The sequence below is a fragment of the Heptranchias perlo genome, chromosome 17, assembly GCF_035084215.1.
Source record: "Heptranchias perlo isolate sHepPer1 chromosome 17, sHepPer1.hap1, whole genome shotgun sequence".
Lineage (NCBI taxonomy): Eukaryota > Metazoa > Chordata > Chondrichthyes > Hexanchiformes > Hexanchidae > Heptranchias > Heptranchias perlo.
In genome coordinates, this window is record NC_090341.1 from 15,371,703 (window position 1) to 15,399,003 (window position 27,301).

The 27,301-nt window shown below is 40.9% G+C and overlaps 2 protein-coding genes across 2 annotated transcripts in view; both read right to left on the reverse strand.

Moving 5' to 3' along the window:
- arpc4l (actin related protein 2/3 complex, subunit 4, like) overlaps positions 1 to 3,310 on the reverse strand; it is a 449,372-nt gene extending 446,062 nt beyond the window's left edge. Inside the window, exon 1 of the mRNA XM_067998577.1 lies at positions 3,307 to 3,310. Coding sequence (XP_067854678.1) covers positions 3,307 to 3,309 — 3 coding nt within the window. The 5' untranslated portion in view covers position 3,310. The remainder of the gene's footprint in view (positions 1 to 3,306) is intronic.
- LOC137334090 (interactor of HORMAD1 protein 1) lies at positions 1,109 to 21,518 on the reverse strand. The gene is made up of 8 exons (XM_067998565.1): positions 21,350 to 21,518; positions 17,205 to 17,274; positions 15,604 to 15,772; positions 13,814 to 13,974; positions 13,674 to 13,722; positions 10,853 to 10,940; positions 9,906 to 10,006; positions 1,109 to 2,522 (listed from the first exon to the last, which is right to left on the reverse strand). Exons 2-8 carry the CDS (start codon positions 17,258 to 17,260, stop codon positions 1,128 to 1,130), a joined length of 2,019 nt encoding a protein of 672 aa, XP_067854666.1. The 5' UTR covers positions 17,261 to 17,274; positions 21,350 to 21,518; the 3' UTR covers positions 1,109 to 1,127.
- Between the last annotated feature and the right edge of the window lie 5,783 nt (positions 21,519 to 27,301).

The window sequence follows — 27,301 nt, forward strand, 5'->3', positions numbered from 1 at the left end:
GAGACAGATTCAATAGTAACTTTCAAAAGGGAATTGGAGAAATACTTGAAGGGAAAAAAATTACAGGGTTATGGGGAAAGAGCAGAGGAGTGGGACCAATTGGATAGTTCTTTCAAAGAGCCAGCATGGGTACGATAGGCCAAATTGCCTCCTTCTGTGCTGTACCATACTATGATACTACTATACCTTCTTCAGTGCATCAGCAGCAATAGAGAATCATTAACTATTCTCTGTGCCCAGGGAACAATTTTTGAAAGCAGGAAAGTGCTGTCAAGACAAGGTAACTGCTCATATAGTAGCTGAAACTATGATCAGAAAAGATACAACACCTTGTGCCAGGCATTAAGAAGAATTTCTATCTAAAGAACTCCATCAGCAGTTTGATGCAGCAGATAATCCAATTTTCCTTAATTCCTTGGCATAGTACAGGTGGAGGTTTATTATTACTTAAACATACAATGATCACACACACGCATACATTTGTTTACATTTCAAGTACAAGAGTAGCAAATATAATAGCCTTTGTCTTCCTTTAATGGACTATTACAGGTTATAATGAAAGATGTTTTTCAGCAGTAGTTTGATAACTGTAAAATATTTAAGTACCTGTGCAAATAAAAGGCCACAGTACAGAATAGAAATGCACCAACAGAGTCAAGTGGTAGATGAACAACTGCACAGGTCAATAAAACACTGGCAAACTAGAGCTAGCTATAAATAAAATACTAAATGCAAAAAAGTGCTAGTATCTTAAAAGTCAAACCACTTAGTTGACAAAATCCAGAAAAATTAGTTTGAAATGCACAGGATCTCATTAACTATCAGTTATTTCAAAGAAACTAAAAGCACCAATGTTATGAAATCAATTAAAGTTACAGCTGTTTCCAACAACAAACAATTCGTGATAGTTACAATGGATTAATTAATTTCCACAGCAATAAGCAGCTAAGACAGATGTTAAATTATAGGGATGTGGTATTTTTAGCATAAATTAATGTGAAAATATGATTTGTAAAATAATGTAAATTTCACAGTGAAATACATTTATTTAATATTTCTGTAATTCATTCTTCCTAACCTTATTTTAGAAAAGAATGAGATTTGATGTAGTGAAAACTATGTGTACCCTAATCAGAATCATCACTGCTGTCAAAAAAGTTAAGCTGCGTTTTGTTTTGTGCTTCCTTTCCAAGTAAAGGGTTTGGTAGATTATTATAGGGGCTCTCCTGAATTAGAGTTAAAGGACTAAGCCATGACTGAAGCAGATGTTCAGATTCCATACCATTCTGCAAATAGCTCTCTTGTGAAGAGTCAGGAGGCTGCAGTGAAAGATTTCTCTTAGCCACTTTAGGAATCTCTTTCCTCCCACTCTGCTGTTGTGGGTAATTTCTCTTCTTCACATGTTCCTGCCAGCTCCCATCTCTCACATACAATCCTTCAAGAGGGTATCTTCGCCTTTCACAAGAAGCGTTGTCAAATACTTTCTTCTCACTAATATTTGTTCGTTTCTGGATGGCTGTCTTAATCTTTGGCTCATACAAAGCAGTTTTTTTCATAGTCTTTGATTTATCTAATGCTTTGGTGAGGCTTTCCTTTCTCTTACTGTGTGTAATGTAGGTTCTTCTTCTTTTAGTGCAGCATCTTCTAGTTGCCATCTTTCTGCGTGCTGGAGGACTTCCACCTCTCCTTGTAGTGTTACTCTTCATAGTTGTGTCCTGCCGCATATTCTGACCAAAGTTATATTTTACTCTTGGACTGAAGGGAACAGGACCCCATTTTTGTTCTTTGTCATCGTGATGTATTTTCTGAATGCTGCGCTGTTCAGGAGCATTGAAAGTACAGGGAGATTTAGTCTTTGAGCCATTCTGGCATTCAGCCAATTTGACATCACCATGGGAAAGTGCTTGAGAAGATAACCCACTTGGCAAAAGCTCCCTGTGCACAACCTGAGAAAACGGGACACCGACGGGACATGCAGATGTTAAGTGATTTGCGTTTATTGCAGCAGAACATGAAGTGTCTTCAGTCCTGCCTCTACAACATGAAGACCTGGCACAATTTTTGTGAATGGAAGCATACTGCCCTGTCCTGGCAGCCTCTGGTAAAGTTTTCTGGTAAACATTCAGATGAACACTGCTACTATCATTAGGTGACATTTCCGTACATACAGCTTTGGTGTCACAAAGTTGGTAGTTGACAATTGGTGCTGGCTGAGGTTGGAATGATGTTCTGCAAACTCTTGTACTTTCATAATAAGCCTTCTTCTTACTAACAATACAGAGCTCCTCACTTGAACTGGGAGTTGTTTGTGTCATATTGTTTTGCACCTGGATGATGGGGCTTGTATTAGAAGTGAGTTTATGGAGTTCAGACAGGATTTCTGTAAGCTGAAAGTGGTCTTTAAACCAGCTGAGCTGTTCACACATTTTCTGATGTTGTTGACATTGTGAATGTTTTATCCCATCCAGACATTCCTGCATTATCTGTAGTTGAGTTCTAAGATTACTCACTTCCATCTCCTTCTGTAAGAGAAAAGAAGCCATGGTGTTCATGAAGCTCTGCTCTTTACAATTCTAAAAACTCCAGTCAGATCCTTCAGGTGATGGCTTCTTTTTAGAACAATGTATAAAATTCTACTTTGACCACCTGTGCACCACTCTAACTCAGAGGCCATAGATATAATTCCTAACTTACTGGTTTTTTTTCAGCTAGCACTGGGTACATACATAATCTTTGCTAAACATTAGAAATGAAGTTGAAAAAAACAAGGATAATTTTTATACTTGAGTGAAGGCAGACACTGGCTGTATCCTCTACAATAGAAAAAAAAGTGATTAAAGATACAAGTTTTTCTCTATTTCACCAATTCTGTATTCACCAGTGTCATTCCTGAAAATTGCCTGTTTGTAAAAAGGTATTTAAATATGTTGAAGGAAAGCAGCACTAAACTGTAAACAAATATCACATTTTTTTATTCATTCATGGGATGCAGGCGTCCCTGGCAAGGCCAGCATTTATTGCCTACCCCAAATTACCCTTGAGAAGGTGGGGAGCCGCCTTCTTGAACTGCTGCAGTCTGTGTGCTGAAGGTACTCCCACAGTGCTGTTAGGTAGGGAGTTCCAGGATTTTGACCCAGCGACAATGAAGGAATGCCGATATATTTCCAAGTCAGGATGGTGTGTGACTTGGAGGGGAACATGCAGGTGGTGGTGTTCCCATGCGCCTGCTGCCCTTGTCCTTCTAGGTGGCAGAGGCCGTGGGTTTGGGAGATGCTGTTGAAGAAGCCTTGGCGAGTTGCTGCTGTGCATCTTGTCGATGGTACACACTGCAGCCACAGTGCGCTGGTGGTGGAGGGAGTGAATGTTTAAGGTGGTGGATAGGGTGCCAATCAAGCGGGCTGCTTTGTCCTGGATGGTGTCGAGCTTTTTGAGTGTTGTTGGAGCAGCACTCATCTAGGTAAGTGGAGAGTGTTCCATCACACTCCTGACTTGTGCCGTGTAGATGGTGGAAAGGCTTTGGGGAGTCAGGCGATGAGTCACTCAGCACAGAATGCCCAGCCTCTGACCTGCTCTTGTAGCCACAGTATTTATGTGGCTGGTCCAGTTTAGTTTATGGTCAATGGTGACGCCCAGGATGTTGATGGTGGGGGATTTGGCGATGGTAATATTATTGCATATCAAGGGGAGGTGATTAGACTCTCTCTTGTTGGAGATGGTCATTGCCTGGCACTTCTCTGGCGCAAATGTTGCTCGCACCATATTTATGTGCTTCAATTGCTACTGTTTTTATTATAATTACTAGCAGATCTCTCAATGCATTGCTCACAGTAAATCATATGATATACTGATTTGTAAGTATAGGATTGTTATACCATGAAATTCACAATGTGTTATTTTGTTACAGTGGAGCTTTGTTCCCTTTTAGGGCACAAATCTAATTATTGTTAAGTAAACAGAGGCTCAGGTCAATGAAAATCTAATCTAATCTAAATGTTCTTGGTCAAGGAACTTTGCAGATGGGAACATGCTTGTCAGTTTCAGGCTACAGCTCAGAAATAGCCAGCATTTAAACATTGTTTTGCAATTGTAGAAATTGTGATGACAGGAGTATGATTTCTGAGCCAATTTTCCTCCTAGCCCCTATGGCAATGCAATACAGCGGGACAGGCTTTGCATCTGTCCCATGCTGGCCCTTCTGATCCCAGCCAAATTCTCGGCTCGGCAAGATTCCCGTCTCTGTTGGAAAGAAAATCACATTGGCGGGCCTTGGGTATTTGCTGCAGTGTAGCATGGCCAGTGGCCTTGAGGGCGGTTGTAAAAGGTGCAGAACTTTTGCTTTTTTCTGTTTTTAAGATCACGGGGCTGGGGAAATTAGTTGGTTACCCTGCAATTAATTCAATTTTCACCCACTTCCTCCCCAGTTGCCACAGTAATTCTGGAAGCCAAGAACACATCAGCTTTCCTAGCACCCAATGATGCTATGGGGCAAATGACGGAACAATGTCATATAACATATTGCCCTCATTTGAAATTTATTTCAATATGCTCACCCATGTTTGGGCAAACTTACTGCATGTCCAACGTCACTTACAAAGGGAAATCCTGGACATATTGGTAGGTGGCAGGGAACAGCTCCTCGCACAATTTTCTTCCTCTGCTCTATGGAACTCCAGAGAAAATCTGTCCAACGTATTAATATATTAACTACCAGATCTCCTGCGGCATTGCTCATAGTAAATTGGATGCGGCATTGCTCATAGTAAATTGGATGGTGTACTGCTTTATAAGAACAAGAATGTTACAACAAATAATGATTCATGTATTGTTCTGCTAAGGTGGTCTTGTGTCCCTATAAAGCCAAAAAATATCACCTTTGGTGAATAAAGTGCTGAAATCAATCAAAGTTTAATTATTTTTTGGGCAGGGAACTTTGCAAATTGGAACAATGCCAAAATACTGCAGATGCTGGAAATCAAAAATAAAAAGCAAAAATGCTGGAAATACTCAGCAGGTGAGGCAGCATCTGTGGCGAGAGAAACAGAGTTAACATTTCAGGGTAATGATCTTTCAGTTCTGATGAAACATTAACTCTGTTTCTCTCTCCACAAATGCTGCCTCACCTGCTGAGTCTTTCCAGATTTTTGGTTTTTATTTGCAAATTGGAATGTGCTTGTCAGTTTCAGATAGCAGCTCAGAAATATCCAGCATTACCCTGCGCCCAATGGCCCCTGCGCAGGCAGGACGAGACTTTCGTGAGGCCTGAGGACTTACCTTCAAGCAACATTCCAAATCAGGGTTGACATGAGGATTCAATGCAATTCGCACTTTTCACCAGCAAAGGGAGCGCCAATCTCTCAAAGGCAGGCTGTCTGTTAAAGATCTCTTAAAGGTAGCTGGTACCTGTTATTTGCTAAGAATAATAGTCTACTGTCTGCACGGAGTCTGAATGGAGATCATACATCACACATGTAAAATACAAATGCAGGTCCCATCCCTATGTTTACACACTGATGAGTTATATTAAAACATTGAATAAAAGTTGAGCGCTACTAAATCCCACATCCTCCAATCTGCATGCCAGACATCACCACAATCTGCTGATCAGAGTTTTTACCAGGCCAGCGAGAGTATGGGCACCAAGGTTCTCTGATGATGTACTAGAGGCCTTGGTGCAAGAGGTGGACAGAAGGAGGGACATCCTATATCTGAGGGAGGGTGTATGGGGGGGGGGGGGGGGGAAGAGGCCCTCCAGACATATGCCAAAAAGGCTGTGGGAGACAATAGAGGACAAAGTCAATGCCAGGCGCTTAGCACCACGAACATGGATGCAGTGCAGGAAGAAGTTCAATGCTTTGACATGAGTGGTCAAGGTGATTGAGATCAACAGTCAAGTGGTGGCTCCTACCAACTGCACCATTAGCCGCATCCACTGCTCCATGCACTATACCCCCATCACCCACATACCAACAAACTCTTTCCATCAGATGCTTCCCCTCACCCTTACACATTACCACTGTTGCAAGCCACCCACTCACAACTCACAGGCCACACACACTGGCAGCTTTTCAACCATGACTGGCACATCACCCAGACACATGCCCCGCTTTCTTGCAGAAGGTGGCGCATATCAGGAGGCAGCAAGTGGCTGTGGCATTTAGCCCCTCGAGCCTGTTCCACCATTCAATGAGATCATGGCGGACCTGTGACCTAACTCCATATACCCGCCTTAGCCCCACATCCCTTAATACCCTTAGTTCACAGAAATCTATCAATCTCAGATTTGGAATTCACAATTGAGCTAGCATCAGCTGCTGTTTGCGGGAGAGCGTTTCAAACTTTTCCCACCCTTTGCGTGTAGAAGTTCTAAATGTTAGGCTATGTCACCGCATCCTAGCATTCAAGTATAGGAGACCGCCAAAAACAGTTACAAATGTCTCGACAGCCGGAAGCAATAATCCAGCCACTAACCTGTAAATCCTGCATGGTCCCTTTAAACAGCACTGGTAGGGGTCCTCCGGGCACTCTAAGACATGTTCAGATGGTCGGGGTTAAGACTGTGGGTTCAGTTGAGCAATAAGTCCCAAAATGATGTCTAATACTTTAAATCAGCGTTGCACACTGATTGTATATATTTTCTCCTTACTTTACATGCTTCCTGCTTTCGGTATTTGCACCTGCGCTAACTCCTATACCAAGATGGCATCCAGTGCACGTCACGCTGGAAACATGCATGCGCAGCCAAGGCGCCATCTTGGATGTTGGAGAGGCTATGTAGCGCCTAAACAATGGGCGCTACACGGCCCAATTTAGCGCCCCATGTGTGCTAGACATACTGAGCCTGAAATTCTTAAGCCTTTCAATGCCGCTGGAAATACAGGGGTGTGGGGGTGAAACTTCCCAGGAACTGGTGTCATTTGAAAAAAGGGGGTGCACACCTGCACTATTTCCGACGTTCCCAGGGTGACCACCCTGTGGAGGCCATGAATTTCGGAGTGGCAACTGGCCACTTCATCAGGGTGAACCACTGCCATTTTTTAAATCTATCTTATGGTACAAAGAACATAAATTTTTGTGTTTTGTAGGTATGCAATTATATTTTTAACATATTTTTCAGGTACTTTTTCAGTCTTTCTAGGATTCTCTGTGCCATACACCACCTATTCCTCATCAAGAGCATATTTGTTACCCACTTGCAAGCCTCCATCAATACCACTGGGGCTGAATTCTAGGAGATGTGAGAGAGTAGTCCAAGGTAAGTTCCTCTCCAGTTTTTCCTCTTTCCCTGTGGGGTCAGTTCTTCTCCCAACAAAAGTACAGCTGAGATCAAAAAACTCATCTTGGATGAAGAGCCACCAACCCATGTTCAACCCCTCTCACTGCCACAGAAACTACCACAGAAATGTAGTTGCAAATTGTCACAATTTACAAGTATTTTATAAGGGCACTAGCATAAGTTGAGAGTGCCTTCTCTTGCCTCTAACTCATATCTGACATCTACCTCATACTAGACCAACAAAACTGAAAAAAAGTTCCCAACCAACACACTGAAGTCTGTCTGGACTATTAATAAGATATGATGTGGAGATGCCGGTGATGGACTGGGGTGGACAAATGTAAGGAATCTTACAACACCAGGTTATAGTCCAACAGTTTTATTAACACTCACCTGACGAAGGAGAAAGCCTCCGAAAGCTTGTGATTTTCAAATAAAACTGTTGGACTATAACCTGGTGTTGTAAGATTCCTTACATTTATTAATAAGATACACCACACTATTTGTGTGGTGGGAGGAAGTGTTTGGGAGGAAGACCTTTCCAGCTTTTGTACTGAAACTGTCCTAAGTACAGCAGCTTTGAGAAATGCAGGCGTTGGCACTCAGAAAATATGATCACAAAACTGTGATCTTAAAGTATTATCATTGTACTGACAGTTTATCCACATCCTTTGACTTACTGTCAGTCTGAGTCTCAACAGAAGAAATGAGAGGCAGAGTGAATCATAGATGATACACTAGACATAGATGCAGACTCTGAAGTACATCTAATGTAAAATAAGCCTTCTAGAATTTCTGTTGAGTAATTTTCACATTGTTTGGTCATAAGAGAAATTAACTATAGAGAATAATTCCAGGAAATACAGTACAAAGTTTAGGAGACAGTACCTGTCTATTGGTAAAGACTGAGCTGTGATGATTCACCACAGAATTATGAGATTCTTTGTACCATACATCATCCTTGGCCAACAGTATGTTTGTTACCCACTTCCAAGCCTCCACCAATAACATTCAGGCTGACTGCTAGGAGACGTGTAAGAGTAGATCAAATTTTCTCTCAGCTACCACTTTATTTTTCCTTCATAATGCACATAATATTAAAAATCTGACACCACTTAGTGTATTGGCATACAACACACTGTATCACATGCCCAGAAATTCGCCCATTTATCAGGCTAAACGGCCTCCTATGCCTCCAATATGACGGGCAGAAAGTGCGCATGCACATTTCCGGCTGGAAGTGTACCCCCCGCCATATTGGGTAAGGTGGTTGCACTGGCGTCAGGAACGCACATCGGGAATATTTGAAGGTGGAAATCATTTATTTAAATTAGGGTCCTGCGCTTCCTGAACTCGCCTTGCACAGCATAACGTGGCGCTAGCCAGCAGAAGTGCTCTTCCCGATGCCACATTAAAACAACGCGGGCTGCTCTCCCCCCACCCCGGCTACCGATCCCCCCAACCCTGCCACCGATCACCCCTTGTCCTTACTTACCTGACGGCCGCTGCTAATGTCGCAGCGGCCTGATTTTCAACGTTGCTTCACTGGGCACTGCAGCTCACCCGCTTCATGCAAATGAGGCCGGAGAGCCAATCTCGGAGGTCCCTCGGGCCTCAGGATTCAGACGCAGGGATTGCACCCTGGATACACCCGCATTTCTAAACCACAGAGTGGTAGGACACAGCTTTATTCCAGTAGTCCCCAACACACTAGTTTCTGATATCAGCCAGGGCTTTAGAAATAAAGTGGCAAATCAAAGCAAGTTGATCCCCAAAAAGGATAGAATTATGAAGGGCAAGTCAATCTAGGACACGGTCTTGCACCTGTTAATTGCTGGCTATCGCAGAGACATTGGCAAAGGTTTGCAAACAAGTTTCTCGCCTACCCTTAGTTGGTGAATAGTGTGCCACTCCTAAAATGAGAATGAAATTGATTACTTTTTATTGATAAAAAATAAATCTGACAAATTAAAAAGACCAAAGATCTATAAAATTGTGTAGCATTGCAAATGCAAATGATATTCTAAAGTCCTTTCCATTTTAATTAGTGATTCTGAGGAATGTCTTTGTTGAAATGGGATATAAATAAAGTGTTTGATGCACATTGTCATAAGTCTCCTCATCTGCATCAAGCTTTTGCTGAAATTTATGGGCTTAAGGTACAAAGGAAAAAAAATACACAAGACACAATTAGAACAATAGGCAAACACTATCTGGTATACAGTTTAAGCAGCAGAAGTACAAATGCCTGCACTGCCAAATGACTTAAATCCTTATGCATACTTTTTACAGAACCAAAATAATCCAAAAAACTGTGGCAAATAAATTGTTTTTTGCAGTGTATTTAATTTTTGACAATTGCATGTTTGTCACAGTAAGTATGGCTTGATTCTTTTATTGGCAGCAGAAATAAATCTTGCTGTTTTCCAATTCTCAAAAGACAATGTTAAAGACTAGTTTCACAAAAACACTCATTTGAATTTAAAGAATAGTCAAAAGCTATTAGTTCAATTTAGGATTGAGTACTAACGACATTTGCTGAACATGAAGTTATGTGTAAAAGATCAAAACAAACTTCATCTGTTTCAATCCGCAGTATATTTCTTTGGATTACAAAAAAAAATGAACTTACAGCTACAAGTCTTTTGTCCATTTCTAGAATTTTCTCTGTACTGTTTTTAGCCTCCAAAGCACTCACTATTGATTCGTAGTGTGTGTCTATGTTCTCCTGCACTGAAAAGAGGGAAAAAATACCAGGTGAAATGTATAACAATGCACAAAATTGTGGATTAATCATAAATGTTTGACTGGGAGTGGGGTGTTAGAACTTGGAAATACATGCTGAGTTAATGAGGGTGGGGTGTTGGAAATTAGTATCAGTTCTAGGTCACTAAGATGTTGCCAAGAAAGCATTTGTCTGAATAATATTACCATCTTGCTATGTATCAATATTTGTTGGATGCAGCATGAACTTCTGGTTTAGCAACTGTCATTAAGTATTCTTGCAAACCCTTAGCCAAAAATATTCCTAAATGTCATGAACAAGTTACATATGACCATTACGGCTTGGCATTCACTGTTTCCAATTTGTTTGGGCAATTACTTTTATGTTTTTAGTAAACACCTGCGCATTATATACAATTTATATTTAAAAAAGTAAATATTATAGTTAACTCATTAATTAACTAACCGGTACAGGAAGTAGTTAGGACATTCTCTACTGTACAGTGCTCCACCTAGTGGCTATGTAATGATATGTAAAACTCATCTACGATCTACTGAGTCATTCCTGAATACATTAAAAATGCCTGAATTGTGGGTGAATTTTTAAAAAATATTTATTTAATGTACCCACGAACTATGTTTAGATTCTCATAAAATGATATTTACCCTATGTTATATCCTATGTGTTGAGCATATAGTGAATTTTATTCACTATTTTTGAAGGTAATTTTTGGATGTCAATAGCCCATATAAATAAGCATAAAACAAACTGGAATCTAATACTATGGTTTGTCATTCTTCCCAGCACTTTCTACAAACCATTATTTGAAAAGCCTTTCAACAAAGTAAACTTACTTGTTTTTGACATACTTTCTAATCCCTCTAGAACCGATCTGTTTTGTAACTCTGCTTTCATTTCAAGTTTATTAAAGGATATTTTAATCTTTAAAAAGAAAAAAGTAATTAGTTGATATAGAGTACTTCTTAAACACATTAGCAAGAAATTGCTGTTGGCAATATTAGCAGATGAATGCTTAACAATTTCATATGACTTTCATCTGTCCAATCTTGTAATGCAGGCTTTAACCTGTTAATTTTAATGGGTTAATTTCCTAGCTTAAATAGTCGACAAAGAAATGCATTATAAATGCATTAAACATTTGTCTGCTATTACTGCTAACAGTAAGTTCTAGGCTAGTGTTCTCTATCACTTTCTAAATGTTACATGCAAAGAGTGACATTTGCAAAAAGCAACAATCAGGTCATAACCAAATTATCAAGACACTTGTAGGTTACCACAGTCAGTATTATGAGTGAATACATTCCATGTACTGTAACAAAAGGTGCATATATGTGAGTTCCTCAACTGTAGTAGTAACAGCAGTCATTCTTCAAATGATTGGCATCCATAGACCACTAGCAAGGTAAAATATGCAATTTGGATAAGCATTACCCAGGACACAGATGCCCTTTTTTTTCATGCTGGTGACTACATTAAGTTCAGCACCACGATGCAGCAGGAGAAATGTCAGACTTTTACAAAAGATGTGGCATTAATAAGGCTTCATCACCTGCAACCATGTGCCCCTTCGAGCACCTGTGCAACCCTGAGTATCTGCTCATCAACTGAAAAGAAAGTCCAAATGGTCTGCTACCACTAGCAAAGACTTCTGCATATCAATGCATGGTTTCCAGGTAGTGCACACAATTGGTTTCTCAGACTGTTTACCAACTTAAAACGTGGCCCATGACACCAACATGCAATCCTTGTACCCCTCAGCAAACGGCCTACAACTAGGTACATGTGAGAGGCAAGAACCTCATCAGGCAGGCTGAGGGGGGGGGGGGGGGAAGGGGTATACAACTATATGTCCTAAAAAGAGTTGGCAGAATGTGGTGTGGTGTGCTGCATGCTACACCACATATCTGCTGAAAGAAGTGTATGTCTGTTTGTAGACAAGGAGCATCAACAAGCCATAACACAGAAGGGTGATGAGGAGCTAACAGAAACAGAACAGCACTACGTGAAGCAATTCAAGTTCACCAGGCTTTTTTTCAGGACTTCTTTCCTTGAAACCTGCCATTATGTTTAATTGGAAATTCTATGTGGGGAGGGAGGGCAGTTTAACAACCATTATTTATTACTGGTGTCTATCTAGAAAACATAAATTTCAAAAAACGACTGCAAAGTTTAAATTATCTGACTGTCAAATTCACCAATTTTATGTTCCCAGTGGGGAGCTTTGTTCAAAGGAAGTATGGGTCTGGCCACTGGTCACAGGGATTTCTGGCTGCTGTTGGAAAACAGCAACTAGAAAGCTTCAGGGCCAAAAACCTGCTGGGCCCCTGGATAAATGTAGACAGCTTATGCTGTTGGTGTTGCTTTGCTGCTTGTCCCCCTCAGACACTGCAAAGTGAGGGGGTCCGGGCACAAGGCCCATCACCAGAATCTTGGGGGTACCACTGGAAATGGGTGCTCCTTGGATGTAACTAAATGAAATTGAGTCTGAAGGGCTAGGAATGCCCCATCCTGGCTCATTACTATAACAGCATTTAGTCCGTGCCAACTGCAGGTGCAGATTTTGCTCCATCCCTTGAGGGAAGCTTCGGAAATCCATGTAATGGGGGTGGAGACGCAGCCCAATTGGACTTTAACCCCCTTTCCCTCACTTTTATGCCCAGGGACTAGGAGGGGCAAAGGTCAAGTAAATCGGACTTATGAGTTTTAAAAAACCTTTTAATATCTGAAAAATCACTTGAAATGATAGAGAAGATTTTCTTCTTTGCTGCACTACAGGATTCGGCATTCCCCAGCCATAATGAAGAGGAAAATGTTCAAGACCTGTAATGTCAGATCTCCGCCCCTACTGTGCTGCCCTGGGATTTCCTGGTACGCTAATGGGCTTGCACTTGTAGTAGATACAGGCCCAGTGTAACAATGTTAATAAGACTAGAGGAAGCATTCATGGCCTCCTACCTCATTTTGCTTTGAGTACAGTAGGAGGATGCCTGAAGAATCCTGCCAAAAGGACCTCTGATGGGGCTCTTACAGGCCAGAGGTCCAGTAGGACTCTTGGAGGCAGCCCAAAAACTGAAGAGGAGCCGCGACAAGGTACCTTCCTCCACTTCCCAGAAATACGTGGAATTACAAACAGAAACAACAGGTCTATGCCGATGTTTATGCTCCACACGAGCCTCCACCCACCTTACTTCATTTTACCCTATCGACATATCAAAATGATCTTTAAAACTTCTAGCAGCTGCTCTCCAATGGCACAGCCAGGAGCGCAATTACAGACCTCTCAGTCCTGCAGCTGGGCTCCTGTTTCCTGCCTGATTTACTGACGCAGAGCCCAGTCAAGAAGTGCGCCTGGGCCATGAAAATGGCCTGAAACAAGGTGGTCATATGCTGCTCTGTTATAATAAGGGCAGCTGACCTGAGCTGCCTCACATTGGTCAGGCGACCAGTAGGTACCCAGAAGAAAATCAGGCTTTATTTTTCCTCCAAACACGTAAAATACTTCTTAATGGATCCACTCCAAAATGGTGAGAACAATACCCAGATCTACTGCTTATTACCCCATGGTATCCACATGTTACTGATGCAGTTAGAGTGAATGTTGAAAATGTAAAATCAGTATTGAGAGAGAAATGTTCATACTTGACATATACATACCCCTTCCATGTAGTCCTGGAGCTTAGAAATCCAGTTACTAAAGAGCTCACTAAAACAATAAGGAAAAAAAACAATTTTGTAATCAAACATATTAACAGAAAGAATCAAAATGTACGTGTCATTTTTCCTACAATAACTACCTCTCTTCTTTGTCTTTTGCTTTTCTCCTGCTAATCTCAAACTGCTCCAGAAAGCCTTTGGGTTTTCCAGTACAAAACTGAGTCACTGAGCGAGTCTCTTTGCTTTCTGCAGCAAATAAGTATGGCTTAGCCTGGTATTTCTCATAGAACTTCAATTCATTCTATAAAGGAACAGAAATAAATAAGGCTTAGCTTGGTATTTCTCATGGATTTTGATTTTGCTCTCTAAACCAAAACAAATACAGATTGGTCTGGTAATTCACACAACCTTGATTTGTTACCTAAGTCCTATTAGATCTTATGAAATGGGCACTCATCAACAGGTGACAACATTTTCACTTTAACATTCCAACACACTTTAACATTATGTTCAAATTATGGATATTGGCTCAAGATATTGAATTACATGAACAATCCTGGCTCATATCCTTATATTTTGGAATGCATTCTTGCTTTGAAATCTGTTTATTTTACTCACTTATCTACTTACATGAAAAATCATTTACCATTGATGTGCCATGTTGTATTCCATGCTTTTCATGAATTTGTTGTGTAAAAATTGTACTTGTAACGGCAAATGTCTTGCTTCACAGCTGCTGTCAAATTGTTTCTTTGTCATTTAAGCATCTGTGGACATCTCTGAACTGTACAATCTATTTTTCATGTATAGGTACATTTTTCTGGTATGTTATTGATTATTTCCTCCTCTTTCCTTTTTATGATCTTCCTGTGCTTTAAATTATCCACAGTCAAGGGACCAAGAAGGTGACTTGCTCTTCGGTCTCTTTCAATGCCATTCTGTAATTGGCTGCTCGAAGGTGTAAGAGAGCAATCTGAGGTGATTCTCTCTCTGATTTTCCTCCTATGGAGATACATCTGATTTTTGCTTGGCATCTACCCACAATTATATGGCTGCAATCAAAAGTCTCATTTTGCAGAACACCAGATGCAAAGCTTGTGTCCTATTGCTACAGAATGCATTGGAACTCCAACACATTATGCCACATACACAACCAATTTTCAATAAATTGAATACTATATTGGACAGATAAATCAGGACAGGGTCAGAATAGTTTTATAATGTACTTAAAGTTAGAGATTTTATTTGAATTCAACAACAGGAATCTTTCTCACATACTCTCACCCAAATATCTTGTTACCCGTTAGTAAATTTCTAATATAACTTTATCCTCAAATTTCAGTAAAGTGCATCATTTGTGCGACCATGATGCAACAGCGACAACTTGCATTTATGTAACAACTTCAATGTAGAAAAGTGGGGAGAAAAAAAATAAAATAAAGGAATGGATGCCGAGGTTTGGTGGCAGAATTACAAGTGACTAAAACTTAGGGTTTTATGAAGGATTTTAAAAGTGGAGAGAGAAGTGGAGAGGCGGAGGAGATTAAGGCGGGAATTCCAGAGGCAGGTGGGACAAAGGAAAGGAGGAGCATAAAAGATGGAATCAGAGGACCCAAGGATGCAGGAGGCAGGTAGAAGGTTAGAGCAGACTGCAGAGTTATGATGGGAGAGGCTGTGTAGGAGTTTGAAGAAAAGGACGAGGATTTTAATTTCAATATGCCAGCGGTCAGGGAGCCACTTGATATTACCTCTCGTGTTACTTTTCTAAACTCAGCTCATGTAGCACAAACTTAATAAATTGCAACTAAAATTTTGTATGCTTGTTCTATAATGACTGTGTGTGAACACTGATAGTTTTATTTTAATTACACCTCGTAAATCAGAAGACCAAGATTCAGACACCAACTCAGACAGTTAAGAGCAGTCTTACATCACTCTGTTGTGAGTTCTGTTGGGAATTCTTCTGCGTTCTTGAAGGCAAGTTGAAATCCTGTGAGTCTGAATTCTCAGGACAGAATTGCGATCCAAAAAGAAACTGAGAATCAGTCAAGCTGGAGTAGTCACTGGGAGCACTATTCCGAGTAGAAGATTTAATCATCCTGTATCAAAAAAATTAGGGATAAGAAAACATTACACAATGAAGATGAGTGGAAATGCATTGATATGAGGCTAATTCTGTGATCATGCGCTCCCATTGCAAAGCAATATTATGCAGCACACAGCAGACTATTATATGGGACACTCTTTTTGGGCTGTATTGGAGGAAACCAGCAGAACTTTCCAGGCAGCGGAATCGTTGCTTGAAGACTCCAATGGTCTGCTCAATGAGGGTTCTAATTGAGCCATGGATCTGACTATAGCACAGTTTGGCCACTAAACGTAGGCTCCTGAGAGGAGTCATAAGCCAATTGTGATGGGGATAGTCCTTGTTCCCATACAGCCAGCTTACTGTGCAGGGCAAAGAGCGAGGGGATAGAGCATTGCTGCAATATAAATGTGTCATGGCATCTACCAGGAAAGCAGACACAGACCTACATGAGGCGCTCCTGGTGATCACACACCGGTTGCACATTAATGGAGTGGAAGGTCTTTCAATTCATGAAAGGAGTTATCTGAAGGAGCTCACAAAGCGATGTGGGTGCAGTCAATAGCGCCCTGAGAAATCCATATCCAGAGAGCAAAGCAGTATTTTGAGTAGAGATGTGTAAAAGTAGCAGTAAAAGTCCTTACTCAATACCCAAAGCACTAAAAAGATCACTTTGCATGCAAAGTAACAGCAATCTTCAGTAGCAGCACAGAAAATGGTCTCCTCTAACTGATATTCATTCCAGGGATACCTTGCAGCACCTCGTACCGCCACTCATATAGTGGCAGTTATTATTTGGGATGAAAAAGGAGATTGGGGTGGAGGGATGGGGTGATTCCATTTAAATGTAGGGAAGGCCGTAATTTCTGGAAGGCCGTAAAGATTACTGGCAGCTTTTTTAGGAGGGGAATGCAGATGCAGTTTTATTGTTGCGGATTTGAAGAGGTAACCTTTAGGAATGCATTTTGCTCGACTTACCAGTTTAAATGCACCACAAAATTCAGAGGAGAATCCAAGCCCACATCTTTTGCAAATCAACCTCTCCTGACAGGCCCACTGGAGGGCAGTGGCAAGATCAGTGTTGAAAATTTTTCTATTAAAAAACACATCAAGAGAAGGAAAGGAGCATGGCAAGCATAAAGATCTAAGATGGGCTAGCGTGGCTTGCATGGTTGCATCCAGATATACTTTTACGCCACAATATAAGAACACTGATGCGCTAATCTGGCTCATCATATTTACAAGGGCAAGGTGGGAAGCAGCAATACCAGCAACAGATTTGGAGATGCAGCAAAAACTGGATTTTTGCTGCAGTCAGATGATAAGTTTATATTGTATAGTACCATCCACTCTGCGACACCTATGTGTCTGGAGTTAACAGCCCAGCAGTAATGTAAAAATGCCTTAAAGTGACAATGTTCAACCTTTTTATAATTGCTACTTACCCAGGTCCTGTGGGGATGCTTAACATCTCTCTAATGTTCCATAGGTTTGAGTTCATCTCTGTAATATTTGCTGGAAGAGAAAAAAATCTACTGTTGCTAGTGTTTTTCAATGCCTACAGTTAAGTGGAAATTATATAGGATAACACACACTGAAGTATTTGATAAGGCATCAAGAAGTTAAGATGACAGGTAAACCATAAAAGTGAATCTGAAGCTTATCCATCATTCTCAAGGCTTAACGATCTTATCCTGGCTCTGAATGATATTATGACCTCAAATTTGCTTTTAGTTCTGTCTCATTAAATGGTTATCTTTGTTTCTGACTCTAATTTACATTATTAGAGCTCCTGATACACTGCAGTATTCTACTGTGACCTTCTAAAAGTGCTATGTAAATTCTCTGAATTCCTGTTCATAGATTAGAATGGCACTATAAATTTCATTCATCCTTATTTAATATTATTACACGAAATATAAAGACTTTACGCACCTCTCTAATTAATGTTGTAGAATAATTCTGATTTTGTTATATATTTTATTTTCCTGTCACAGACATTATGGAGCATAAATTGGTCATTGTTGAACCCGTTTTCCAAAGACCCTTGAAAAACGTCAAACGCTATATAGTCTCGGACGATTTTCAGGCAACCGGGGCCCCTTGCGTCTGCTAATGTTGTGGGGGGGGGGGTTGGTGGCAATCAGTTCCTTCAATGTGGGGTCGGGTGGAGCTCCTCCCAGCTCCACATTCAGGTAAGTTACCTTCTTGGTTGGCAGGCAATCCCTGTGCCAGTGCTGGCTCCCTCAGGGATAAACCAGTCTTGGAGAGGGGGCCTCAAACAGGCGTATTCCAGCCGCACGCTTCCTGCCCGCCATATTGGGACCTTAGTAGTCTGAATAGCACCCGAAAAACGGACGCTGCGTGGACCAATTTTTAGGACTATATTTTTACATATACAAAAATGCATGAACCTGAAATAGCTTTTAGCCCATCTCCTTTTTTCCTTCCACAGACCATATAACACAAGTGTCGAAGCTTTTGTCTTCATGGGTCATATCGATATGTACTGTAGAGTTTTGAGGGCCACATATACAGTTTAAATACATATTCCCATTAATTTGTATAAATTTCAAGTTGCTGGTACGAGCAGATCGTGTTATTCTGATTGAACATTTGTCTACCAATGAGGCAACAGTACGACAACTTGCATTTGTATAGAGCTTTTAACGTACAAACACGTTAAAAGACACTTCCAAGACACTTCACAAAGGCGTAATCAGAAATAAATGGACACCGAGCCAAAGGAGCTATTAGGAGGGGTAATCAAGAGCTTGGTCAAAGAGGTGGGATTTAAGGAGAGTCTTAAAGGAGGAAAAGTGGAGGGGTTTAGACAAAGAATTCCACAGCATTGGGCCCAGGACCGCTGAAGGCACGGCCCCCAATGCTGGGATGAAGGGAAGGAGGGATGCACAAAAGGCCAGAGTTGGAGGAACAGAGAGTTCAAGGGATTGTAGGCCTGAAGAAGGTTACAGCGATAGGGAGGAGCAAGGCCATGAATGGATTTAAATATGAGAATTAGAATTTTTAATTGCGGCGTTGGAGGACTAGGAGCCATTTGAGGTCAGATAGGTGAGCGGGATTTAGTGTGGAATAGGATATGGGCAGCAGAGTTTTGGATGAGCTGAAGTTTACAGAAATGGAGGATGGAAGGCTGGCCAGGACAGCAGTGGAATAGTCAAGTCTGGACAAAGGTATGGATAAGTTTTTCAGTAGCAGACAAGCTGAGGCAAGGGTGGAGGCAAGCAATGTTAGAGGTGAAAGGAGGCAATCTTTATGATGGGCAGGATATTGGGTCAGAAGCTCAGCTGAGGTTGTGAACAATCTGGTTCAGCCTGAGACAGGAGCTGGGAAGGGATATGGAATCAGTGGAAGTTTGTAGTTGAGGCCAAAGATGATGGCATCGTCCTTCCCAATGCTTAACTGGAAGAAATTGCGGCTCATCCTAGACTGGATGTTGGGCAAGCAGTTTAACAACACAGGGGCAGTGGAGGAGTTTAAACCAGCCATTTTGAAACCTCCAGGCCCACAAAGTAAGAAATATAAGCGCACATAGAATAGGGCATTGAGGGTCCAATTGCCAGTGCTTGGGGGCTGCATGTGAGCCATGGGCCACTGGTTAGATTATACAATCTATTCTATTGCGTGGAAATTACTATGAACGATGCTATTATGTGAATATTTAACACACATTAAATTCTTCTCTCCAATATTTTAATGGAGGCATTAACCTGTTTATTTTAAATGAGTTAATGCCTCTATTAAAATAGTGGATATAAAAATTTGATATGAACATATTAAGTGTCTGTACAATAACATGGCTCCTAGTAATTTCTGGGCTTATAAGAATATAAAAATAATGAAATAAGAAAAGGTCACTATCTTTTCCCTGAGGTAGTCTCTTTTAAGCATTATTTATTTATATTTTCTTCAATTTTATATTTCTTCATTTGTCCGTTTCACTTTCAAAAATAATCTCTTCACAGAACACTATAGTTACTATGTTTGTTTATACTAGTGTAAGCTAATATTAAATATCAGCTTGGTTCAGTGGTAGCACACTCTCTTCCAAGTCAAGGTTGTGGGTTCAAGCATACTCTTAGGACTTGAGCACGCAAACTAGGTTGACGCTTCTATGTAGTATTGAGGGAGTGCTGCAATGTTGGAGATGCTGTCTTTGGGATGAGATGATAAACCAAGGCCATATTTGCCTGCTCAGCTGGATGTAAAATTCCCATGGCAGTTTTTCAAAGAGCAGGGAGTCCTCTTGGTGTCCCAGCCAACATTCTCAATCAATTCCACCAAAACAGATTAACTGGTCATTTATCTCACTGCTGTTTGTGGGACCTTGCCATGTGAAAATTGGCTGCCCTGTTTCCTTACAAAATAATGACCACACTTCAAAAGTAATTAACTGGCTATAAAGCGCTTTGGGACATCCGGAGATCGTGAAAGGTACTATTTAAATACAAGTTCTTTCTTTCTTATGCATCTCTCTTTGTTTCTCCCTTTCTCTCTGAGATAACATCTAGATAGAAGTTATTTATATATTCTGCATCTCCGTATGTTTGCACTTAATCTATGTTGGAGATGCAATTTTACCACAATCCATTACAGGTTATGTCTTAATAAACGTGCAGAAATAACCTTACAATTGCTAAATCTCTTGTCTAACCATCGTAACAGGAAAAACAGAGAACGCTGACTGGTGGTACTTGCACTAACAGCTGCCACAGGTGCACAAAACTGGACAGAAATGGAATAAATCCCCACATTAAACATGAACAGTACTGTTTTAAGTAACAACATTCCTGGAGTGATTTCAAGGTTATAAGATCGTTACACTTGTAATTTATAATTCCACATGCATTCTCTTGATTAGTTTACTGCTTTTTAAACACTCCCAGATGTCCATCATTCCCTAACTTACCTAGTGTCTTAACCACTCAACAATACTATTTATTCATATTTCTATCATTTCCCTTTCATTTTTACCAGTTTCCCTTGAGACAATATCCACTGAATGATGTTGGCATTTTAACCTGAAGAGAAGGCTGATTTTTAAAAACTTTTTTCCCGGTGCTAGACACCATTTTCTGACTGAGAATGAACAAGTGACCTTCTCCCAAACCTCTGCCTATGTCAATTTTAACCAGCCCTTGTTAGGATGATGTGCCATCCAGACATCCTCTCCCTTCTGGTGAAAAGGCTCCTTCGTTTCCGCTCATATCTCCCCAGAACCTAGTTGAGAGCTGGAAGTTGACATGTTGGGTGTGGCTAGGTGCGAATTACATTCTACCACAACGTGGTGCCACATTGAGAAGCACCAACAATCCCCACCGTTGTGCTGTCTCAGATAACTGATTCTATTCCAAATCTTGCCTCAGGCTTGACAACCGCCACTCTTTACAAGTCATAATCACTTTTCTTTAAAGTGGTGACCTGTTCTTGTGTGTGTCACCATTAACAAAAATGCACCATGTGTTTAATGGGTTCACAGCCTCTCTTCCTCCTGCTAACGTTTCCAGCAGATTGACAGCTCTGAGGTAATCTCTGCACCAACCACACTCGTACGTTATTTAACTTCTACCTGTATTTCTTCTTCTCTGTTCGAAGCTGTAGGTTTATTCCCCTTTAACCTACAATATTTTTATCTATCTCTGCCCTCCAGTGATTCTTGTACTCCGTGTCTCTATCCCGAAGCAGAAAATTAGCAGCGCCAGCCGCTGCCTTGGCAACAGTACCGCAAGCCCCTGAAAGGCGGGAACAGGAACACTGCGCGAGCCCGAGGGAACTGCGCGTGCGCAATGAAAATGATTGACAGGCGTGGATGTCCTGTGTGAGCGTGCTGTATTAACTGAATAAAGAATCCATTCCTAATCTTCTGAAAGACCGTGAGGTACATTTCCCCGGGCGTGCAATGAGAAAATTGCATTTCTAAGTGTATACTCTGGCATCTGTGCAAGCATTACTTATTTTATATAAAACGATTCTGCATTGTATGACTGTGCACCTCACGAATGCTCTCATTAGAGAGGTTACCTGCTGCGATATCCTTTCCAATGTCATGTGCAAATTTTGTGCACTAATAAATCTTGTTAGAACAAGATGGAAAGTATAAATAGTAATTCTAAGCCACCAATAGCATCTTCACAGAACGAATTCACAGAAGATGCTGAGGCAAGACAGTAAAAGAGACAAAACGGGATAACCTCTTGTGTTGGTGAAATGCAGCACAATTTTATTTTGCCTGATAACCAAAGACTTAAGAGATTTTGGTTGTCAACTCATTCTTGTCCTTTCATATGTTGTAGGTTGATTAAGAGATTGATTCTGAAGTTAGCATAGCCTTGCTGCAATGATAAAATTGACGCTTGTTCTTCTCTGTTTCTGGCACATTTAATCCAGTTACATCAAAACTGCAGCACACAAACAGGCCATTCAGCCCAATTGGTCAATGCTGGCGTTTATGCTCCACACGAGCCTTCCCTCCCTACTATTCCTTTCTCCCTCGTGCTGATCTAGCTTCCCCTTATGCTATTTGCCTCAACTACTCCTTGTGGTAGCACGTTCCACATTCTTATCACCCTTTGGGTAAAAAAGATTCTCCTGAATTCCCTCTTGGATTTGTTAGCAACTATTTTATATTTATGACCTCTAGTTTTGGACTTCCACACAAGTGGAAAGATTTTCTCTACGTCTACCCTATCAAACGCTTTCATTATCTTAAAAGACCTTTATCAGGTCGCCCTCAGCCTTCTTTTTTGTGGAGAAAAGAGCCCCAGCCTGTTCAGCCTTTCCTGATAAGTATATCCTCTCAGTTCTGGTACAATTCTTATGAATCTTATTTGCACCCGCTCCAAGGCCTCTATATCATTTCTATAATATGGAGACCTGAACTGTGCACAGTACTCCAAGTATGGTCTAACCAAGGTTCTATATAAGTTTAACATAACTTCTCCATTTTTCAATTCTATCCCTCTAGAATTGAATCCCAGTGCTTGATTTGACATTTTATGGCCATATTAACCTGCGTCGCTACTTTTCGTGATGTGTGTATCCGTACCCCTAGATCCCTTTGCTCCTCTATCCCATTTAGACTCTTATTATCCAAACCATATGTGGCCTCCTTATTCTTCCCACCAAAATGCATGGCCTCACACTTATCTATATTGAAGATCATTTGGCAATTACATGCCCATTCTGCAAGTTTATTAATGTCCTCTTGCATTTTGACGCATTCTTCCTTTGTATTAACTACACCACCCAATTTGGTGTCGTCTGCAAATTTTGAAATTGTACTTCTGATTCCTGAATCCAAATCGTTAATGTAAATTGTGAACAACAGTGGTGCCAGCACCAATCCCTGTGGAATACCACTTTCCACCTTTTGCCAATCTGAATAGCTACCATTAACCCCTACTCTCTGTTTTCTGTTTTGTAGCCAACTTGCTATCCATTCTGCTACCTGTCCCTGACTCCACATGCTCTGACCTTGGTTATGAGTGTACAATGCTGTACCTTATCGAAGGCATTTTGAAATTCCAAATATATTACATCTACTGTATTACACTTGTCTACTCTTTCTGTTACTACTTCAAAGAATTCAATAAGGTTGGTCAAGCATAACTTTCCCTTCTGAAATCCATACTGACTATTCTTTACTATACTTTCATTCCCTAGATGTTTTTCTATTACATCTTTGAGTAAAGATTTCATTATCTTTCCTACCACTGACGTTAAGCTAACTGGTCTATAGTTCCCTGGACTTGTTCTACCTTCCTTTTTAAATATAGGAATAACATTTGCTGTCCGTCAGTCCTCTGGCACAATTCCCTTTCCTAATGAATTTTTATATATAGTGACCTTTGCTATCTCCTCCCTAACTTCTTCTAATATTCATGGATGCAATCCATCCTGACCAGGGGTTTTATCCTCACTAAGTTTGATTAGTTTATCAATTATCTCCCCCTTTTCTATCTTAAATGTTTTTATATCTTTTTTGATCTCTTCTTCTAATGTCATGCCCACCTTGTTAGTCTCCCTGGTAAATAATGAGGCAAAGTACCTATTCAGTATTTCTGCCATTTTGCAGTCATTACCTACATACTTACGAAAATACAATTTTTTTTTTATTTGTTCATGGGATGTGGGCGTCGCTGGCAAGGCCAGCATTTATTGTCCATCCCTAATTGCCCTTGAGAAGGTGGTGATAAGCTACCTTCTTGAACTGCTGCAGTCCATGCGGTGAAGGTTCTACCACAGTGCTGTTCGATAAGGAGTTCCAGGATTTTGACCCAGCGACGATGAAGGTACGGCAATATATTTCCAAGTCGGGATGGTGTGTGACTTGAAGGGGAATGTGCAGGTGGTGTTATTCCTATGTGCCTGCTGCCCTTGTCCTTTTAGGTGGTAGAGGTCGTGGGTTTGGGATATGCTGTCGAAGAAGCCTTGGCGAGTTGCTGCAGTGCATCCTGTAGATGGTACACACTTCAGCCACGGTGCACCGGTGGTGAAGGGCGTGAATGTTTAGGGTGCTGGATGGGGTGCCAATCAAGCGGGCTGCTTTGTCCTGGATGGTGTCAAGCTTCTTGAGTGTTGTTGGAGCTGCACTCATCCAGGCAAGTGGAGAATATTCCATCACATTCCTGACTTGTGCTTTGTAGATGGTAGAAAGGTTTTGGGGAGTCAGGAGGTGAGTCAATCGCCACAGAATACCCAGCCTCTTACCTGCTCTTATAGCCACAGTATTTATGTGGCTGGTCCAGTTAAGTTTCTAGTCAATGGTAACCCCCAGGATGTTGATGGTGGAGGATTCGGTGACGGTAATGCCGTTGACTGTCAAGGGTAAGTGGTTAGACTCTCTCTTGTTGGAGATGGTCATTGCCTGGCACTTGTCTGGCGCGAATGTTACTTGCGAGCGGGATTAGGCCATTCGGCCCCTCGAGCCTGCTCTGTCATTTGATAAGATCATGACTAATCTGATTATGACCTCAACCTTACTTTCCCGTCTACCTACTATAACCTTTGACTCCCTTGTTAATCAGGAATCTATCTAACTCAGCCTTAAAAATATTCAATGACCATGCCTCCACCACTCTCTGGGGAAGGGAGTTCCACAGACTCACGACCCTCTGAGAGAAAAAATTTCTCCTCATCTCCATCTTAAATGGGAGACCACTTATTTTTAAACTGTTGCCCCTAGTTCCAGCCTCTCCCACAAGGGGAAACATCCTCTCAGCATCTACCCCTTCAAGTCCCCTCAGGATCTTATATGTTTCAATAAGATCACCTCTCATTCTTCTAAACTGCAATGTATTCAGGCCCAACTTGTCCAACCTTTCCTCATAAGATAACCCATTCATCCCAGGAATCAGTCGAGTGAACCTTCTCTGAACCGCTTCTAAAGCAATAATGTCCTTTCTTAAATAAGGAGACCAAAACTGTACACAGTATTCCAGTTGTGGTCTCACCAATGCCCTGTACAACTGTAGCAAAACATCTCTACTTTTATATTCCATTCCCCTTGCAATAAATGACAACTTTCCATTTGCCTTCCTAATCACTTGCTGTACCTGCATACTAACTTTTTGTGATTCATGTAGTAGGACACCCAGATCCCTCTGTACCTCAGAGTTCTGCAATCTCTCTCCATTGAAATAATATGCTGCTTTTTTATTCCTCCTGCCAAAGAGGACAAGTTCACATTTTCCCACATTATACTCCATCTGCCAAATTTTTGCCCACTCACTCAACCTATCTATATCCCTTTGCAGACTCCTTGGGGGTGATTTTAAACCCCAAGAGCAGGTGAGTTGGGGGCGGGTGGGAGTTAAAAATAGTTGTTTTTTTGGATGGTAACCACAAAATGTTTGGACTTTGCATTCCCATTGGGAAGATTGTACTTTTACGTGCCAACGTTAAACCCGGAAATAAAGCCAGGTTGCGGTCGCGACCCAAAACCCAATTATTTTCAACTCCCACCTGCCCCCAACCCACCCGTTCTTGGGGTTTGAAATCACCCCCCTTATATCCTCTTCACAACTTACTTTCCTACCTACCTTTGTGTCATCAGCAAATTTAGCAACCTTACATTTGGTCCCTTCATCCAAGTCATTGATAGAGATTGTAAATAGTTGAGGCCCCAGCACTGATCCCTGTAGCACTCCACTCGTTACATCTTGCCAACCTGAAAATGAACTACTTATGCCTACTCTCTGTTTCCTGTTAGCTGACCAATCCTTCATCCATGGTAATACGTTACCCCCTACACTATGAGCTCTTATTTTGTGTAGTAGCCTTTGATGTGGCATGTTGTCAAATGTCTTCTGGAAATCCAAGTACACCACATCCACAGGATCCCTTTATCCACGTTGCTTGTTACTTCCTCAAAGAACTCTAATAAATTAGTCAAACATGATTTCCCTTTCACAAAGCCGTGTTGACTCTGCCTGATTGCACTGAGATTTTCAAAATGCCCTGCTATAACCGCCTTAATAATAGATTCTAGCATTTTCCCTATGACAGATGTTAAGCTAACTGGCCTGTAGTTTCCTGCTTTCCGTCTCCCTTCTTTCTTGAATAGAGGAGTTACATTCGCTGGGAATTTTGGAAAATTAATACCAATGCATCTACTATCTCTGCAGCCACTTCTTTTAAGACCCTCGGATGAAGTCCGTCAGGACCTGGGGACTTGTCAGTTTTTAGGTCTAATATTTTTTTCTGAACCCTTTCCCTGGTGATTGTAAATGTTTTAAGTTCCTCCCTCCCTTTCCCTCTTGATTCACAATAATTTCTGGCACGTTATTTGTATCCTCTACAGTGAAGATGGATGCAAAATATCTGTTCAATTCATCCGCCATTTCCTTATTTTCCATTATTAATTCCCCAGACTCACTCTCTAGAGGACCAACACTCACTTTACTACTCTTTTCCTTTTATCTTGTACATCCCTTAGTGGCCCTATCCCTCTTATGATTTTTCCTTTGTTATTTATGTATCTGTAGAATACTTTATTATTTCTTTTTATATTCCTTGATAATTTAATTTCGTAGTTCCTCTTTGCTTTCCTAATTGTTTATTGACTTCTTTCCTAACCTCTTCATATTCCCTTTTGTCATCCTCTCCTTTATTGCTTGTGTACTTAGAGTATGCCTTTTTCTTTAGTTTTAATTTAACCCTTATCTCTTTATTCATCCATGGTGTTTTATTATTGACAAGTTTGTTCTTGCTTTATGGAGGAATATATTTCTCCTGAAACTCTATTGATCACCATTTTAAATATTTCCCACTGATGTTCTACCTCTTCACCTGCCAAATTTTTTTTTCCCTAGTTCCATTCTTATCCCCTCAAAATTAGTTTTTTTTCCCCAATTTATTACTTTGGTCTTTGACTTACTTATCTCTTTCTCAATCATTATTTTAAACCTTATGTTATGATCACTATTGCCTGGATGTTCCCCTACATTTACATCTCTTATCTGCCCTGGTTCATTTCCCATTACTATATCCAGCAATGATTCCTCCCTTGTTGGGCTTCTCA

Excerpts from the sequence above, each read along its gene's own strand:
- LOC137334090 (XM_067998565.1), bottom strand. The coding sequence starts at position 17,260 with ATGAACTCAAACCTATGGAACATTAGAGAGATGTTAAGCATCCCCACA. Across the intron at positions 15,773-17,204 it reads AGCATCCCCACAGGACCTGG|GATGATTAAATCTTCTACTC; the intron begins GTAAGTAGCAAT and ends TTTTTGATACAG. Across the intron at positions 13,723-13,813 it reads GCAAAAGACAAAGAAGAGAG|TGAGCTCTTTAGTAACTGGA; the intron begins GTAGTTATTGTA and ends TTATTGTTTTAG.